This window comes from Caloenas nicobarica, chromosome 3 (assembly GCF_036013445.1).
Source record: "Caloenas nicobarica isolate bCalNic1 chromosome 3, bCalNic1.hap1, whole genome shotgun sequence".
NCBI classification, from domain to species: domain Eukaryota; kingdom Metazoa; phylum Chordata; class Aves; order Columbiformes; family Columbidae; genus Caloenas; species Caloenas nicobarica.
Window position 1 is genome coordinate 82554038 of NC_088247.1, and position 19959 is coordinate 82573996.

The 19959-nt window shown below is 37.8% G+C and overlaps 1 protein-coding gene across 1 annotated transcript in view; it reads right to left on the reverse strand.

Moving 5' to 3' along the window:
- Window positions 1-19959, reverse strand: part of PLD5 (phospholipase D family member 5) — a 174468-nt gene that overhangs the window by 51506 nt on the left and 103003 nt on the right. Inside the window, exons 3-4 of the mRNA XM_065632259.1 lie at window positions 12782-12950; window positions 3965-4079 (exon numbers count right to left, since the gene is read on the reverse strand). Coding sequence (XP_065488331.1) covers window positions 3965-4079; window positions 12782-12950 — 284 coding nt within the window. The remainder of the gene's footprint in view (window positions 1-3964; window positions 4080-12781; window positions 12951-19959) is intronic.

The following is a 19959-nucleotide window of genomic DNA, read 5'->3' on the forward strand; positions in this document are numbered from 1 at the left end:
GTCACCACAGCTCTAGGTGTGGTTATGTGTTAGCACAGTAAATCAATCCATGTTTCACACTGCTGCTGCTAGATTGCTTCTGTAATCAAGCTACCCTGTTTTACAGCCAGCTCAAATGAGGCAGGATAGCAAAGACATGACAAAAAAAAGGCTTAACAGTGGTGACAAACCTGCAGGTTTCACAGCTAGCTCAGGTATCTGTGCTAACATTGCAACTGTAAATTACTAATTTTATTTTACTCTACATCAGCCCAGTTCTGCTCTCCTACCCACATAAGTTATGCTTTATCTTACCTCATCAGCTTAAATCTGAAGTCAGATTTCAGTTTTCCCCTCTGTTCATCAGTAGGGATGGCTGATGAAGAGGAAGGATGTATAGGGAGGATGCTAGGATGCACCCCTGGGTTGGAAAAGGTCTATCAAAGCTGCTTTCTACAGCATTTCAGAAATAGGGAAAAGAAGCAAGGGGGCTTCATGCATGCTTGTCTAGAAAAATGAAAGATGTGCTAGAATAATCTGGGTGGCAGAAGCAGGCTCAACATCTGTGTTGAGATGCAGCAGTGCTGTAATATATCATGGTTCATAGTACAAAAAAAACCCAACAAACACTGCATGAGACAACCTGGATGACCAAGTAACCACAAGCAACCACATATAAATGCATGCCACTGTGTCAAGGCTAAGACTTTAATTGGGCTACTTCAGTCAGAAAGGGCACACTACCTGAAGATGTAGCATGGGGTAGATAACCATGGGCTGAGGAACTGCAGCATCCTTAAAGGTTCCTGGGCAGTATATCGACAGGTACACCCTGGGGCTGACACCCAAATTATCCCTCATCCTGACCCTGGGTACCAGCCTGCACAGCATGGAGGCACAGCTCAGGGGTTCTGATCACCCCGTCCACTGAAAAGAAAGGCAAGGCTCTTCCACCTTCTCTGTGCAATAGCAACTTTCTCTTACATTTAGTAGGACAGCCCACTGCCTGTAGACATCCTGACTCTCACATACAATCTGCCTTGCAAAGAAAAGGCTATGCTTACCCAGCAAGGTGAAGGCAGGATCAAGAACACATGAGACTTCCAGAGTCTCACAGGCTGTGTTTATGCTTTCTCTCCATGCTACTGTTCATGGCTTGGGCTCCAAACATATTTGCTGCTTAGGAACAATCAGCTCAGTTTATTACCTGGTGAACGACAGAGTAGTGCTTGGACCCTCCTCTGCCTCATTCAGACAGACACTACAAGTGGGAGTTTGGGTCTGTTCAGCCAAATGTATTCTGGTTCTCTATCCTGAGAAGCTTCAAAACTTGGCTGAGCTATTGATCTGTTTACTGGTTTCTTTCCCATAAGAGGAACATTTCTACTAAAAAAGGTGCATGGCATACTTTCTAAGACAAATCTGACCAGTTGCAGGGAAAAAAAATCAGTTATCTTCGTGAATATACGTGTCCAAATAGTGATGCATAGTTCCCTTTCAAGGATCAATTCTGACTGATTTTTGAGAATGCAGGTGGCCAGTGCCTCACAAGCAGAGAACTTATAATTTTACTAGACAGATCTTCCAGGATAGCATGGAAAAGTTTAATGATATGTTTGTCCTCAGCTAAGACAATGGTAGCAGGTAACAGTAATTTTTTTCTCCAGCAGACATGAAAAAGACTAAAATAGATAAGTTTTCCATTTACTCTGTTATTAATGGAAATCGATGCAGTCTTTTTGTTTGTTTGTTTGTTTTGTTTTGTTTTTTAAAGCTAGCCTGCCGGTTAGCTTCTATTTGATACAAGCAGGACATACCATGAATCTGCTGTTAATACAAGGTCTGTTCATTTCAGCATAAAGTCACAACAACTGAAAGTGATTGAATGTTAAAACTAACTTATCTCTTCTCAGGAACACAGAACCAAATAAAGACTTACCTAGCTTTCCTGGAGATAAAAAACAAACAACAAACCTAAACGCAGGTGAAAGACTTGCAACAGAGTTGGCAATCACCATGTTATAAACAAGACATTCTAACAATAATATCAGAATTTGTAGAAATAAGCAAGTCAAAACATGGAATGAGACAAAAATCAACAACAACAAAACAAACAAAAAAACCTATCAATGAACAACCAAAAAATCACCAACCCCCCAAAAAATCCCCACCAAAACAACAACAAAAAACCCCACACTCAGAGTGAGAAAAATCAAGTTATAATATTGATCTTTAAAAAAGGGCAGCAGTACATAATGATATCTACAACTACAGAGTTCAAAGTTGATGACAGCAAAAGTTACAAGAATTACTACATAAAAGTTTCTCCCGTTCTTTGTATCTCATAGCACTCGACTATATTGATAATTTCATTTGAATACTCTAAAATTTCATGTCTTAGAAATCTAAACAAGGCATAAGGGAAAGTGAAGCTATTAAAATTGTAAACCCCTATGTTCTGTTTATTTGTTCAAGAAGCTCACAGGGCCGATTAATTCCCACATAAACTGAAGGAAGTGTTAATGACAAACATCTTTCCTTTTTCTACCTAAAATTTTTGCTCATCTTTTTTTGGAAAGAGGACAGTTTTTGATATTGGGTATCCTCAATAAACGATAGCCAAAATATCTATTGCCAAGTACATCAATATAAAGGTACAGGTGCTACCTCTCATCTCCTCTGACTGGTGGGAACTTGAGACGGTAGAATCGCGGGGAAAATAAACCACTTTTTCAAAGACAGTTTCATTGGCTTTGATATTAAAATATGTATTTATTTTTCAACATTATCAGAAAAAGATAGTTCCTTACTTCACAGATGTCTGATAAAGCTGATGTATTCTTCGTAGTTATCAAAGGCTTTATATCACTTTTGGTTATGTAACAGAAATAATAAAAATCCTGGCTGGAATAGGCAGTGTCATTAAATAACAAGTCTCTGCAGCTATTACATTTAAATATCATGTCAGTCTTGATCAAAAGGTGATCCCTTTAAGAGACCAGGACTTTCATTAGTAATTTTGTTTTCCTTGCTCAGTCAGGAGATTACAAGAAATTTAAACAAATAAAGATTGATTTTTCTTGGGAAACAGTGTTCTTTACTCTTTACCATCAACTGACATGTTATGTTAGGATATATAGCAAATGCTTTGCTTAATTATTTTTTTAGAATTCCCTCTGTGATCCATATAGCAGTCTGTGCCAAAAATGATCATCATCAAAATATACAGGTACTTTTTACCCTTTGAAAAAACGTATCCTACCCTTAAAATTCACACTTTTATCAGATTATAGGGATAATTAGAATATTATTATTCAGGAGAAGCATCTGTGAGGCTGTTAGAACTCCTAAGAACATCTAATTTCTTTCAGCATTTCTTAAACAATCTTTGCTATTTTTCCACACAGTTTTACATAAAGCAAGTTAAGTCGTGCATCGCCAGTGTGTAATCCCGCTTTGGATAGGGATTTTAAGCCTCAAAAAAAAAATGACTAGGAAAGCAGGCACCTAAAAAATACACGTAGCACAGAAACCCTTGTCAGTTGGTTAAATCTGATGACGGTCTATTTTCCCGTGCTTCAGAATCATCAGTGCAATAGACATGTTGTTTTATTAATTTATTTTGCTATTGCTCAAAAGAGGAAACTATCTTGTCCCACAGGTATGACAGCAGTCTCTCAGGTTATGTTGCCTACCATTGGAATAGCTATAGTGAGTTTAAAAAAAAAAATCTATCTAGTCACTGCACCACCTTTTTAACCACTTGCAAACTGCAAACATCAACTAAAGTAACAGAGTTTCAGATTCTTGATAACTATGAGCCAGAGAAAGCTGAAGGATTATAGGGTAACAGTGCTAAAACACTAGTGTGCATTTTATATATCATCTGAGTTTGCATTTTATATATCATCTGAATTTGCATTTTAAGTAAAAGGAACATTATGTAGCAGTCAATGGCATAACAACATAAAAACCTTGGTCTTACCCTTTGTTTTCAAGTCGTTTAATACCTTTGATTCCACAGGCAGTATATCGCTCACTAGTTTTATCTCAATATTTCGGGACGCCAATTCAAGCAATTTTTCAAAAAGACGCTGACCCTGGGAAGGACATTAAAGTAAAACAGAAGTTATAAGACATAGAATTGTTCAAACAGCTTATGAACAAATTAAAGATACATGTTAAAATGAAAACATATTGTATAACAGTTGAGTAAATATGTTCCTAGATATTGCTAAATCTACCCTAAATGTCAGCAAATCAAACAAATTTTTGTTGGAGAAATACTGTTTTGAAGGCCAAACTTGCTGCTTTTTTTTCCCCAGATTGTGCAATACTACTTACGAGAAGTGACAGGCAGAGAATGAAGTCTCTAGGTTTTTTATGCAGAAAACTTATTTTTACATTAACTTTGTTCTAAATAATTACATTCTGTTAAATTGAGATAAAAAGTGCAAGGGAAAGAGTTTATTACACTTATTCTGTATTGAATGATTTTTTGTGAGTGGTTCTAACCATAACACAATACGTTTTCAAATGGTTGAGGGCTCATCTTTCAATGAGCTATACCAGGAAGGAAAATAATTATCAACGTGTATTTCATATGCCTTTCTTTTTTACGCTGTTATAGCTTTGCTATTTAAGCCCTATTTCTAACACAGAACAAAAAAGAGAATCTCATGCTGAGCTAGGTACATGTTAAAACAGAAATCAAGACATTTGTTTCACATAAAAAATAAAATTTGTAATCACCACTTTTTTTTCCATATCCAAGAAACAAAGAAAAAATAGACCTTCTGATAGCATAGTAAATTTTTAATTTTTAGAGTCAATATTTTAACTTAAAAATACTTCATTAGAAGCATCTAACTACACAATGTCAATAAAATATCCACTATATCACTTCTGTGCTGTTACTACAACCACAGAACCCATTCCCTTGCTGCTATTCTAGCTTACTACAGCAGACACCAGTTACAGTTAGCAGTCGAATACACAGAAACTTGGGGTTTAAGCAGCTGATAAAGTGCCTGGCCTACCTACACAATTCACTTTAGATTCAATATAATGCTGGCCCCAGGGTAAAGCTAAAACAAAAAAGCAGTCATATCAACTTTCAGACAAAGAGTTAGAAGATAAAGCTTTCCAACAGAACCATGTTAGATAATTCTCTGTAGAAACTGTCACTCTAAAAATCTTAAAAGCACTTTTCCGTTCATCAAAAATGGCCAGAGCAAAAGCAGTTTGGGATGATGCAATCTGACATAGTACGGACTAACAAAACCTCAGGTAGAAGTCCTCCTCCCACATCGAACCCAGGAGCAGCAGCCAGTGGAAAACCACCCTCTGCACTGTAATTGCCTGCACAGATTGACACTGGTGGAACTTAAGCATGAAGCAGTCACAGAAAGTAGCTCTTCAGTGCTCTATATTTTAATATGAACCTATTTTGAATATATGTGGCAAAATAAGAATACCCAGCCTCTTAAAAATTTGCTTTCTTAAAATTACAGAGCGGCCAGAGGCTGCGATGGAAACACAGAACTACTGCTTATGGGTTTTTTTTGTAACATATACCCGCTTGCTGGCTCAAATCCACAGCATAGCACCCACCCCAGGGCTCACAGGAACTTAGTAGTCAACAAGACACTGCCACAATGAAAGCATTACACAATAGCTAACAGAACAGGAGAACAGAAACATGCTTTGCATGAAGCTGTAAATCCTTCTTTTACTCGGATTCAGCATTTCTCGAGGTGACTCGGTAGTCCAATATGTAAGAAGTAACAATCATGGTTTAACTTGCACACCCAAAAGCCCTTACCGAGTTGTTGTGCGAGTCAAGGAGTGACTTTCCCTCACATTCCTCATGAAACTAAAAGGATCCTTAATTCTCACATCAGTGATTGTGTTGGGTTTTTTGAAGGAAAAGAGGGACAGATATTACCAGAGGTAAGAATTATTGAGATAATAGTGTGGAATCATAGAATAATTTTGGTTGGAAAAGACCTTTGAGATCATTGAATCCAACCATTACCTAGAACTGTCGAGTCCACCTCTAAATCAGGTCCTTAAGAACCACATCTATGCATCTTTTAAACATCTCCAGGGATGGTGACTCAACCACTTCCCTGGGCAGCCTGTTGCAATGCCTGACAATCCTTTCCATGAAGAAATTTTTCCTAATATCCAACCTAAGCTTCTCCTGGTGCAACCTGAGGCAATTTCCTCTCATCCTATCACTTGCTACTTGGGAGAAGAGTTATGCAGCAGCACCACTGTGATCCTGAGGGAAAAGAGAAGCACAGACCTGTATTCCTGAGTGCCCTGCTCCCCCCAGTAGAGTCCCTCCAGCAATTGCTGTGGTCTGGCACTGCTGGGCTCTAACCAAATCTGGGAATAGCAATTACTGCACTGTTGTCTGCAGAGCTCCCAATCCATGGCCTGCCCCATCCCCCAGCTCCCACAGGGTGACAGGCTGCTGACATGCCAGAGCTTAGGAAGCCTTTGGACCCACTTCTTCCGGGTCCATCAACTGGAGACAACAGAATCATAGAATCATAGAAGAGTTTGGGTTGGATGGGACCTTTAATGGTCATCTAGTCCAACCATCCTGCAATGGGCAGGGACATCTTCAACTAGATCAGGCTGCTCAGAGCCCCGTCCAGCCTGGCCTGGAATGTCTCCATGGGTGGGGCATCTACCACTTCTCTGGGCAACCTGTTCCAGTATTTTACCACTCTCATTGTAAGAAATTTCTTCCTCATGTGTAGCCTGAATCTCCCCTCTTTTAGTTTAAAACCATTACCCCTTGTCCTGTCGTAACATGCCCTTCTAAAAAGTCTGTCTCCATCTTTCTTATAGGCCCCTTTTAGGTACAGAAAAGCCGCAATATGGTCTGCCCAGAGCCTTCTCTTCTCCAGGCTGAATAATCCCAACTCTCTCAGCCTGTCCTCATAGGAGACCTGTTCCATCCCTCTGATCATCTTGATGGCCTCCTCTGGCCCCTCTCCAACAGGTCCAGAGTGGAGCAGAGGAGTAGAATCACCTCCCTCAGAAGTTTTGATTTTCGTTAGTTATATCTTCACAAAAAGTAAGCGGAGAAAATTAAGGACTGAAAGGCTTGTATGGTGTAAAATAATTAAATATATATCTGTAGGAACTGCTACTCAGAAAGGTTCTATGTGTTGAGTTAATTTACTACGTAGAAAGACAGAGACACGCTACCCTTGTTTGTGTTATCTGTGAAAAATGATTTTGACTAGAAGCATAGTAGAAAGCTCTAGCATACAAAAATTAACATGGAAAAAACATTCTGAAATTTGATGGAAAGTGATTTCCGTTATCAGTACAAATTAATGCATTAACTGTTCTGCTATATAAATGCTTAGAAAGTTAACCTCTAGAGCTGATAAAATTGTTTCAAGGGATGGCTCTTTACATCTTTTTCCCCAGGGTACTTATTTTTGGACATTATTGCCACTTTCATTTACATATGATTTACAAAAGCTTTGATAAACAAGACTGGACTTTCTGTATTAATGTTAGTTTAGACAAAAAAATAACATGGCAGTGTTTCCTGAGTTTTACCTGATCTTAGTATGCCCTGATGTGACCAACACAGCATCCTTGATGGACCACCTGGCTGTCTCTTTACAGGCCATGCTGCCAGCTGAACGGTCCATCCTATGGGTGATTAGATCACTTGAGAGTGCAGCCCTGCATTCGAATGAAGACATCTTCTCTGAAAATATCTCTCTTTTCCCATCAGGGGCAGCACAAGCTATGCATTTATAATATCCTCTTTTATCCAATTATATTCATAAATGCTAAAACCTCGAATTGATAAAACATTTAAAACATCTCTAAGTAGTGATGGTTAAGACTAGGAGTGCACTCACCACAAATACGCATGTTTATACGCGTATACAAAAACCCACCACCTGGTGCCAGAACTGGAAAGGCTTCCATCCGTCTCATCTCTCGCTGCATCATCCTTCAGCAGGCATTCACACGCTCACCAAGGCTTAGTCTAGACACTTTAAACGACTATGAAAAATTCACAACTTATTTCCAAAAATCTGTATGTACTATAGTAAAGTAGGGTACTAGAAATTCTTCCTTCATTGTTGAAGAACCTGGCCTTCTTCCCCATTAATATTAATTTGAAACTCAGTTTCTATACTTTCTGACATGTTTACTTGCAGTTTTACTGTTTTGTTCTATGAAAAGGAAAGAAGACAGGACAGAAGGTCTGAAGAGTTTTGTCACTGCTGTCAGCACATTTGAAGTGCTTCTCTTGAATACAAACCCTCATGCTGTCATTCAGACCACACTCCCAGGCTGCCGCGCAACTACGTGACAGCGATCAGAATCATTTCTACATACTCAGCTGGTGAGGACTAAGAAATAGTAGCAGCCAAGTGCTATGAAACTGCAGTATGCTACCTTATACTGTATCTGCATTTCAACAAACAATACCACTAGAAATCTGACTATCCTGATAAAATATGCTCTTATACTTTTCACAGGGCTGTTTAAAAAAAAACGACTGAAAGTGACAAAATCGAATATAAAAAGTACCACATGAACAGACTGACATTCTTATGGTAGCTTTAAACCACCATACATATGAAACATCAATTCGAACTGTACCTGCCACAGCTGCCTGGTGAATTAAAAAAAAAAAAAAAAGTTACTGATCATTACCAAAAGGCATGGAAATTGCCCCCAAAGCAATTTCTTTGCAGTCACTAGGCAGACTGATTCTAGCCTGGCTGATTTCCCTTGCCTGCTGTTGTTTATCAGCATGCGTTCCTCATTAAAAATAAAATAGAGGAGATACGAACATAAAAATGTTGTATTTATTGAAGTACTGTAAAATTGAATTATTGGGCTTGTCAGTAGCTAAGACTTGTATAGTTTAGACAATGCTGGGCTTTTTCTTTCCATAGAAATAAAACTAATATTTTAAAAAGTTGTCCTATGATCAAGCCTTTGGATGCATCTCTAAAACATCACTAAAAATTGTAGCATGCCAGCAGAAACCAAGAGAGCAAATAAATCAAGAAACCCTAAATTTAACTTCTGCCATTTAATGCAGAACAGAGACACTCAAATGCTTTTCCCAAATTGTTCTAGCAAAATAGCTAATGAAAAGGGAGGGGCTGTCAATTTCTGGAGTTTCAGTTAGAGTTTGAAAATGCTTTCACTTTACAAACTAACTTTTTAAAAAAAATTCTTTTCTATGCCACAATCTGTACCAGCTGCAACAGGAAATGGCATCACCTCAAGAGGTGTTCAGGTAAAGATGAGCTTACAGAAAACAGACTGCAATCTTTATAGCTGATTGTGGTCGATTTCTGCTGGTAGCTGTTGGGTTTGGAGAAGTGCTCTTATTTGTACTTATTTGCATTCTTTAATAATTGCCAAGGAAGGGTACTTAAGCCTTAGGACTAACATTTGTTCTACCAATCACTTAAGATGCTTGGGCAGTGCATGCCTGAGGCTGACACAACACTCATCGTCAGAGATTTCATTACAAAGCTGGATAATATGTCTCATGCAACCGGGTGCCAGGTGAAGTGGGAGTCTCCTGTCAAGTCATTTGGGAGCTGAACCACAGGTAGGTAAACAGAGATAGTGAGAACTATCTGTTTTCTGCGTGATCATTGTAAAAATGGTGCAGATCTATCCTTCGATCATCCAAATAACCATCCAGCCAGAGCTGTGCCAGAACTTATGGCAACACTAATAAACCATGATGGCATTAATTCTTGCTTGTTAAACTTACAAAAAAATTGTGAGGAAGGACTTGCTGGAGCCATAAAAAGGTGACTCTAAATTAAAGTTTCTAAACATGAGATGAACCAGAGGAAATGAATCCTGAAAATCATGAAATTGGCATGATCTTATGTTCAACTCTCCCTTCACTGCAAATGAATTAAAAGCTACCCTCAAAAATTGTGTTTCCATTGTCCTCCAATACCTCTAAACATCAGATTGCCACAGAAGGAGTCACACATTCACATTTGGCTAAAATGTCAAAGCCACTGTATGACAACTACCCTACTATCTTGAAAATGCACGCAGGTGATATCATTAAGTCACCAAAACACATGGTTTTCTTCCGAGAAAAGCAGATGTAGAAAACGTGCTCTATATTTTGCCAAACAAATATTTGTTTACTTGCCCGCCTAAGCTGTGGAAGCACACACAACAAGGTAGCATCATGCGTTTGTATTTGGAGACTCCAATTTAATGAGACTCATGAACTCAGATGGCTGAGCACAGCAGTTGAGACCTGGATAGCTCAGTCAGCAACGACTGTTTATTTAGATTTATAACAACAAACATGGACAGGCAAATGTCAAGGACACTACGTAACATACCCAGAAACAAAAATGAAGAAAAATACAGCAGGAAATTCTGTGATTTTGTATACGCATACGCCTACATATATATATATATGCTCAATACATGTATCATCCGTATGTCTACATACTGTCCATTTTGTCCAAATATATATTTTCATCACTATGTATATTGGACATACGTGTGTGTATATATAAGTATGCATGTGTATACATAACTACACAAACACATATACAGAGAATATAGCTAAACATTGTAACTAATTAAGAAAAAGCAATCTAGCCTACTCAGCTTTTCTCCTTCAAAAATCTGCATCTATTGAAGTGCTCTTGTAGAGAACTTTGCTTTGCAATACGCCTTGAATATTCATAAAATGGAAATTGCTAGTTATAGAGCAGGATGTGGTTCCATATGGAAAATGCTTATGTCTTTAGTTTTTGATAAAACAAGAATAATTCAAGGAAAAACTGTAACTTACTAAGCACCATACTTCCTGGAAGCTTTGCCTCTTACCCCCTTACCTTGGATAATGCTTCTGCTATCTAGGGGCAAACTTCCCTGAACCCAGTTTTGTAAAGACTTGAGGACATTTGACTTATACTTCTGAGATTTACTAAATTACAATTATTGAAGCTCCTCTGAAATTTCAATTTTGTTTACAAGTGGAGAAAGCAGATGTAACGACACAAGTTTTCTCCCCTCCCTTTCAGACGCTAACTTTTGTGTACATTCTCTGGAGTAGCGATTGCCTAAGAAATGCTACCTTTTGACAATTTCTTTAGCAATTAGACTGGCCAATAGCAGTATAGTGGTTTAGGATGTAGGGACAAGCTTGACAGAAAGATCTATCAGCTGTTCAGCCCACACTGCTGTACAAGTGAGGAAATGACTGGAATATTAATTGCCTTTAAACAGAAGTAATTACTCACTTTTGTAAGACTACTAGCAGGCAGAAATAGATAGCTAGAACAGAATATTATGAAAAATGTTTCATTTTTCTGGATTTAACAGTGCATTTGAGGATGAAAAAGCAAATCCACTTCTTGCACATCTCCTCTTCCTTTCCCTGCTCTGACATTCAGCAATACCTTACAGTTTTCACTTTGCATAAGAATGTGGAACAGTGAATGGATTTGATACTTAGCTACTGAAATCCCAATTTACAGTTTGCTATTTTTGTCCTCTGCTTGGGATTTGTTAGGCTCTGCTGGTTTTAAAGCAAATGACATGTTCAATTTTTTTCAGACAAAACATTTTTGAAAGATTCATGCACACTCTAAGAACATCTAAGGCACTATCTCTTTGAATTCATCTACTTGAATGACAGTACATGGGTTTGATGTTTCTTAGGCAATAAATTTAAATAAAGCTTAGCTGTATAATTATATTATTCGCAAACTATATTCCAATATTTATAAACATTCTAAAAGGAAAGCTTTGCACTACATTTTCCATTTGGCTGCTCACCTTAGATTTTCACTCTGTTTAATGGACATGCAGCAGATTTATTCTGCAGAAAAGTTAATGTATGCTATTCAACTAGGCTACAGCCTCTTTCAAAAGAAGTAGAATCCAGTTCATGATTTGAAAGTCTTTGTTTTACTGCACAGCATCAACAGAACTAGGCAGGAAACTGAAGAGTTTTTGACATAGTGTAATAGAGTTGATTCCTTACAGTCACCCGACTGTCGTTTGAATCCCATTTCATGTCAGCTCTGTGGCTTCTTTCAGCAAAGAATCCGTTTGGTGGAAAACAGGGGATATTCTCAGCCTACCAGTTCTTTGATATCATAGTTTCACCAGTGATACTAAGTGGAAACCTGCCCTTACCATATTTCTAAAAGGATTGCTCTCAAGAATAAAGCATTTGTTGGCACAGGGTCATTTTAATGCATGCCTGTCTCATTCACTATGATTTATGATTTTTTCCTATTGTTCTTAATTGCAGAAGTCTTGAACACCACTCCTTCCCAAGATACATTTTGAAAAGATAAATCATTTGATACTACATTGTTCTTTATAAGAGCAATTCTATCCATCTATTTGGCTGCAGAATTAATTCACATCCCTGCTCTTTTACTTCACTGGTTGCATCAAGCAGAAAATAAGTGTATAGATTTACGGATATTCCCAAAGTATGGATGTGTTAATATAGGCACAATTTTGCAGGTTTCTTAAGATTCACAATGACATCCTTTCTTAAGATGGAAGCGATATGAATATGCGTTGGATGTGTTATCTAGTCCAAGAGTGCCACCACTCTCAGAAAACTATGGTATTGGCAGGAAAATCCCCATATGAAATTTTTTTTAGACTATTCAAACTAATAGGTCTGCTACAGGGAAGGGCTGTAGTTCTAAAAAATCTAGTAGTGAAACAACAAGAACAGATTGTTAAAGTCCCACCCTTTTGTTAGGCTACGACATACCTGGCATGCTGATGGATGACTGTGATTGAGGTCCCACTGGGAAGATACTATGTCAACAGACTTTTCAGCCATATTAAGCAAATTCATCCAGCCTTGGAAAAGAGACAAATGAGAAGGTGCACTGTCTGAATAGTTGATCCCTTCAGGAATATTTTCCACAAGAGCAACCCTGAGAATAGATAAGGAAAAAATAACCACTTATCAAAAGCATTTTTCTTTATTAAAAAGTTCCAAATTGTGAAGAATGTCAAGTTTGGGACCTGTGGTTCAACATCTGCTCCTGAGGCTCTCAGTTGTGTGCCACCCTGCAACTCGGTCTGAATTTGCTGCCTATCATGCTCTGCATTTCACAAAACAATAAAATGTGGAAATGACCTACTATTAATGCAGGAAAGCCAATTATGCTATTGGAGCTCTGCAAAATTAGCTTAAACATGGAAAAGCTTACTTCTTATAACACAATAAGTGGGAATCAGTCCTTAAAGTGAGGATGGGAAGGATGAAACAATCTCTTCTTGCTTTGCCCCTCTCGTCTTTGCATTTAATTTCTTCTCTCTAAGCAGTGTGGCAAGACATATGCTTCCTGGCATTCTCTTAGGTCTGCATTTACAGCTGACATTTCATTACTTTGCTGTCTCTATATATGAATTCTCCATTTTCAACTGCTCTAAGCTACCTAATTTTTCTGGTTTTGTTTACCTGTTTAAGGCTCCAACTGGGATCCCATTGTTAAGAAGAATTATGCCTTTTTAATTTCCAATTCTTTTTGGAAGGCTCCTTGATCTTATTGTCTATATTATTCAAAATGCTTGCAAATTACGTTACATACATTCACATGCATTAAAGAAGCTAAACAAACATTGTAGTAAATTGACAGTTCAAAATATGCTCCTCTGCTTCAGGGAAATATGTTTCATGCAGCATACTGTCTCACCACTGGATTTCCTGAAACTGGAGCAGGTAAAGCTCTTCTCTACACTCTAATACAGGAATCTTAAAAATAAACGCAAGCCAAAGAAGATTCCCAATTCTGTTTTTATGTAAACAGATGAAATGATCAACTTATCCAAGAGGCACTTCTGTAAGTGTCTCCAACATCTGCCACTTTGACTGTGAATCATACAAACTAGATTTAGGAAAGCTATAGTAGGGACTTGGAGAATACTTCTTTTCATCGTATCCAAGTACATCAAGTATTTCCAGACGGTTTCTGTACTTATTAATAAGTATTAATAGCATTGATTATCAACTCCAGCAACATGAATATAATTTGTAAACTTGTTTTAAGTAAATTGTACACTTTTTGACTTAGAGAAACAGATTAGTGCAGCATGCTCTATTAATTCAGTTCATCCTACAGGGTCACATGGAAACTCTTACAGCTATTTCAGAATATCAAGCATGTTTGTGAAGTTAACCCATTAAAAGACTGAAGATTGGTACTCCTTAACAGTGTAAAGAAAACCCAGCAAGAATTGCGACAAAGTAAACCTGTGGTAATTATAATATTCTTCCTCTCCTGACCTGACTAAAAATCCCTCTCAAAAACCAGAACAGACACAGCTCCTCTTTTCATTAAACATTCAAGGATATTCTCTTATTCCCTAAAATTTGTCAAGCAACATACATATTAATAAACTACAATTACAGATTATGTTCTCCACAACTTACTTCATATACACTATTCTATTGATTAACTTTAAACACAACTGCATTACAGTAACAGAGTTGTAACATCAGTAAATTATCTGTTAAAGTTTAAAAACTCAACTTGATTTTTTTAGTGTCTTCAAAGTATACTTTATTCTAAAACATTATACCTGTGTTGCTTACAAACTTCTCAAAATAACTAGTGCTCTAAAAATTTAATGCCCTTATTAGTCTATTAGCAATACCATACTTTTTAAAAGAAACTATTTTAATCTAACACTCAAGGTTTTCGACTTATTTCTTCTGCATCTGATCCTATTACAGAACTTAATAAAACTTTTGTTGGATCCCTTGAAAGCCTGGTTAGTTCTTTTTCAATAGTTAACATTACTAACCATATTTGGTCTCTTAGCAATGTCCATGTTCCCAGAGCTGTTTTATGGAAAGCTGTAGGATGGCCACCTTCAAAGCACAAGAAATTGAAGCACAGAAGATAAAGAGATCTCTAAAAGGACATAATCTGCTCCCCTAGCCATCCAGTGGCAAAAATGAGAAATGAATCCATGTCATTCTGGCCTCTTCCATCCCCTGCCCAATTACACATATATATGAGAGAGTTATTTAGAATATTCTCCATATCAAAGAGATGTGGTCCTGATTTAGCTAGAATTTAGACATGCAAATCACTCCCTTAAGACATGTCCAAAATTTCTCAACATTAGAATATTGCCTGACATAGACAATGTTTTCTGGTTGAACCTATGCAAATGAATATACAGGAGTCCACAAAATATCTACTAGGACTAAATTTGTCATGGTTACTTCCAGTGGCTTGCAGTGGTGTTTCTCATGGGCTGTAGAGAACTGCTGTCTCACTGGAAAGCATTAGCTTAACTTCCAGTCCTCCTACCTTTGTCTTTGGCAAGTTGAAACCTGCCAAAAAGATAACACACTCACAGAGTCACGGAAGGGCTGAGATGATCTGGAGATCATGTAGCTCAACTCCCCCTTCCTTATGAAAGCAAGGTCAATGACAGCAGGTTGCTCAGGATGTTGTCCAGTCAGGTTTTGAATATCTCCGATATCTCCAAGCTCAAGAACTTTAACATATAATATTTGAGATCAAGGCCCTGATCCAGCCAAACACATACATGCTTATTTCTGATCTACTGACTTCATGCTATTTAGGTCCGAAGTAGTAGAAAATTATGTATCTATGTATTGCAAACCCGGATTCCAGAAGCCACGGGAAGCTATACCTTAAAGTGTAATGCAGGAAGAGTTGTGGATGTCAGTAATTGCTCTACAGATATATTTGAGTACAGTTACCATTACAATATATGCAAAAAATCTGGGCCCTTTCTCCTGTTTCATAGGTTAAAACCATTTACTTTTTCAAAGAAAGTAGCAAGGTAAATTTGCTGGGCAAAAGAAAATTCATCTCCCTCTTTAAAGGGCCCTTGTCAGGGACAAGGTGCCTCTTGGTTAGCAAGTTTGTACTGACTGTTGGTCTGAACTTATTCTTCACCAGGAGATCAGCTCCCAACTTTTAAATCTGCGCACCATGCAGCAGGCTACAGCATTAGCACTAAATAAGGGATGTAACTACACAGTTCCTGCCATTTTATAATTTGGGTTTGATCACATAATAGAAGACAAATTCATTTCAGTTAGCGAACTGTTATTCAGAAGAGATATTATCTGTTATTATATTTCCTAGCCTTTTGTTTAACCAAATAGTGAATATTTTGTGTTTTTTAACAGACAAAGATGTTTCATCTAGCTAGGGCACTATTTTAAAAGTTGTTTTCAGAGTTTAAACTTACAACAGTTCATACAACAGTTTGGGTTGAAAGGGTCCTTCTAAGGTCATCTAGTCTGGCCCCCTTTAATAATGAACTGATTCTGCCAAAAACACCAATACATTCCCCTACCCACTCAAAACTCAACATGAAGCTCAGAAGATAAAAAAAAGTCAACCACCAAGTTTCTAAGCTAAATGATTTTGCGTTCATAATCTTCTGTCTTCCTTTGGCACAATAGCAAAGTTCCAGTGCTTAGTCAAGAGGAGTTTTGTTAAAACTTTTGTGTGAAAGTTTGAGTTTGCAAGCCCCAATTCCATCAATAAAAGCTAAATTTAGCACTCACTTTTGTTCCAAGATGACCCACAAAGAGGTTTTTAAAATACAGTTTAACAAAACCTTCCAGGACAGAAGGTCATTCACAGACCTTGAGGAAGATCAGACATCATGACATAATTTATTCTGCAAAAATGACATATTAACTAAGCAAAACAGCAAATTTAACATGGTGATTGAAACAGACTTTTCCTATGCTCAAAATCATTAGCTGATAACATTAAACCTGTTGGATGAGATGTTCTTCACCTTCCCAATTTCCTGGTGCTTTAAGTATTCATTTGATTAATGCCAACATAGGCTAGCCTCTTTAGTTATATAGCTGAATATTCTCATATCTACTTCACATAGAAACCTGAAAGTAATGTTATACAAGTTCTTTGAAGTTGCAGAGAGACAAGGGTCAGAGCTGAGATTCAAGCTCCTCTAAGCTAACAGAAATGTGGTAAGCAGTATAACAGTATTTAATGCCTACCAGAGAATAGACCTTGTCTCTTCTGAGCTCAGCTACATGACTTGTATTTAGCAATTCCAAGTGAATTCTGTCTCGGGCTAAGGATTCTTCTTCATCTTTAACAGTTCTTTGGTCAGAAAGCACGGAGGTTTTTTTTCTGATCTCACACTAATATTTTCCTCTGAAGAAAACAGAGATACTCTTAATTTAGCATCTGGGTTAATTAGAAAAGAAAGAGGACTAGGGGAGTGAAAATAGGCAGAGGCTATATGTCTGTCCCTTCAATAAACTTGAGGTTACTTGGTTTACTGGCAAAAATTTATAGCTCTATCTGTTGGAAAGTTTAGTTGTAATGATTACACAAGTAAAAAGGAAAACTCTTTTGATAGTTCAAACTTCACACCATATTAAAACAATAAGCTATAGAGCATTATTCACTCCAGTTTGTCTCAATCCAGACTCATACACTAAAGAAAATCCAGGTCGTATGCACTTGAGTGTCTCCACCACATCTGAATTTAGTCACCATTAAAGGGAAGAAATTTGATAAGAAAACGCTGCAATGATTTGTGTGAGTCAATAAAGAAATAAAAGATGAGGAAAGGCTATTTTTGTCATAAGTCTGCTATATTTCAGACAAGAGAGAGAAAAAAATAAAAAAGAAAAAAGAAAAAAGAAAAAAGAAAAAAGAAGAAAGGGAGAGGTGCATGCCCCACACCAGAATCCAAGTTAAAGATACCCTCTTGTGACCCCTCTCTCTTTCTTAATCCAGAAGCCCTGAAACCATCAAACCCTGCCCCAAACGACCACAGCTCCTCACAGAGTTCCATCTTCTATTTTGCTGTAACCCCAGAGTCTTAATATCCATTCAAAACCTACCATCTTTCTCAGACCAGTGTTTTCAATTGAGGCTTTCACCATGCCACCTTCAAGCTCTCCACCTCCTTCTACATCATATCACTCCTACCACTCTTCTCCCTCAGATCTACTCATTAGCTTCATGCTGCCCAAGACCACCTTCTTTTCAGCTCCCCAAGAAAGTCACAGCTCGAAGCTCTTGTTTCTGAAAGGGATTAAGAAATATCCTTCTAGACAGGGTATAATTACTATTTCAAAAACATGCAGAATAAATAAACTCTCTTTTCTGGGTTCAGAAAAGAAGTGTCCTAGAAAAAAAAGATAAAGTATTTCACAACTTATTTGGATATTCCCCTTACAGTCAGTGGTAAGGATTTGGAAGATCAAGCCCTACAGTTCTATTTGAGATCAGATTCCAGAGCATGAAGGCATGCCGTGTATTTGGATAATTACATGGTATATCCAGTAAAGAAAAGTTGAACTGTGCATAACATGTAATATTTATTCTGTAATTAATTACTTCTGATTCTTCTAGAAGTATAAGTTACAAAATCTGCTAGCTATCATATACTTATGCTGTTGATTTCAATTTTAAATAAAATATGTTTCACCCCTTAAAGTAAATTCATGACAGAACACACTGGTTAAAAGTGAAATGGAGATCAGCTAACATTGAACTTAAAATGGACTGTGAACTCAAACGAAGTACTCAAAAGCACCTAGGTTATTAGCATCTAACTGAGAATATCAGAAGCTCTGCAAGAGTCCTCTAACACGGACAATCTCAACCGGTGAGGCACATGTGTGTGTGTTTGTACATGTGCATGTGCCTCAATATATGTACACTACAAAAGCTCTTCGCAGACATTCGCTTGTCTGTTGTTTGAATTTCATTCATGAAGTCTTTCATGTCCAGACACAAAATCTTGTGGTGCTCAATTCTTGGTTTAAGACTCCACTTTGAATTAGATCTGCAGTGAATGCAGATATGTTCAGATTTATGCTATTAAATATATTTTGCTAGAGACATGCAGCATTGGCCTCCAGTTACAGAGCTTTATCTGAATATTTCTGAGTATTTGATAGAGCAGACTAGTGTGATGTCTAAACTGAAAAGCTGCTCTCAGTGCCTCCCTGACAAATATATATTTTCAATATGATTCCATGCATTCAATGATAAAACACTGCACTGAGCATTTTAACACTTATTATTTTAAGAAATCAAGTTGTGCTGGAATTTTGGAGACACATAGCACCAGTCTCTCTTTTGAAGGAAGGTTCCTCATCTCTTGATTGTCTTTATATTCAGAATCTGGCTGCATATCATTCTGGAAGATAATGGTAGCCAGTCACAAGATAAGAAACCTGTTGAATATACGAGGTCCAGCTGGATGGTCTAAAGCAGATTTCCTAATTTCACTGTTCCTGGACACGTGAATTACAATGTAGTGGGATAAAAGGAGAGTGGTTTAACAGGATTGACAGTGTGCATGTAAATGGGACTACTAGACTGTTCTGTTGAGCATATAATGAAATAGAGCAACAGCTACAGGGTGCAGCAAAACAGCGTTCCTTCTAGTAGTGCTGCCTCAAGCCAAGGAAGTACATACTGGTCCTGGGCTTCTGCTCTGCATCACAGCAGTCAGTCAGTGACTCCTCAATCACACTGATCACCTGGGCCAGTATGGATGCCACTGAAGCATCTAGGTACATGGAAGAGCCACAGCATTTTACATTACAAACGCAAGGCATCCAGATAATTTGCTAAGTAACATGCAGCTAGAGCTGGTTAAGCCATCCTGCACCTACTGCAGATGACAGATCTCCTAAGCAGTGGCCTGAATTCTGTGAATACCATCCGTGAGTCAGAAGACACAGGCCCCTTCGGCCAAAAGAGTGGCCTGATCCTATTTAACATGCAGCTGCAGGAAGTGGCTGTGGCACAAGAGTGGGAATAAAAAGCCATGACAACTTCAAATGTTAAATGAACTCAGTGAACTCCAGCCTTAAACACTTCAGCTAATGCCTAAAATTAGAAGCTGCCTTTCAGCTTTCCCCTTCTATGGCTGCCCCTTCTT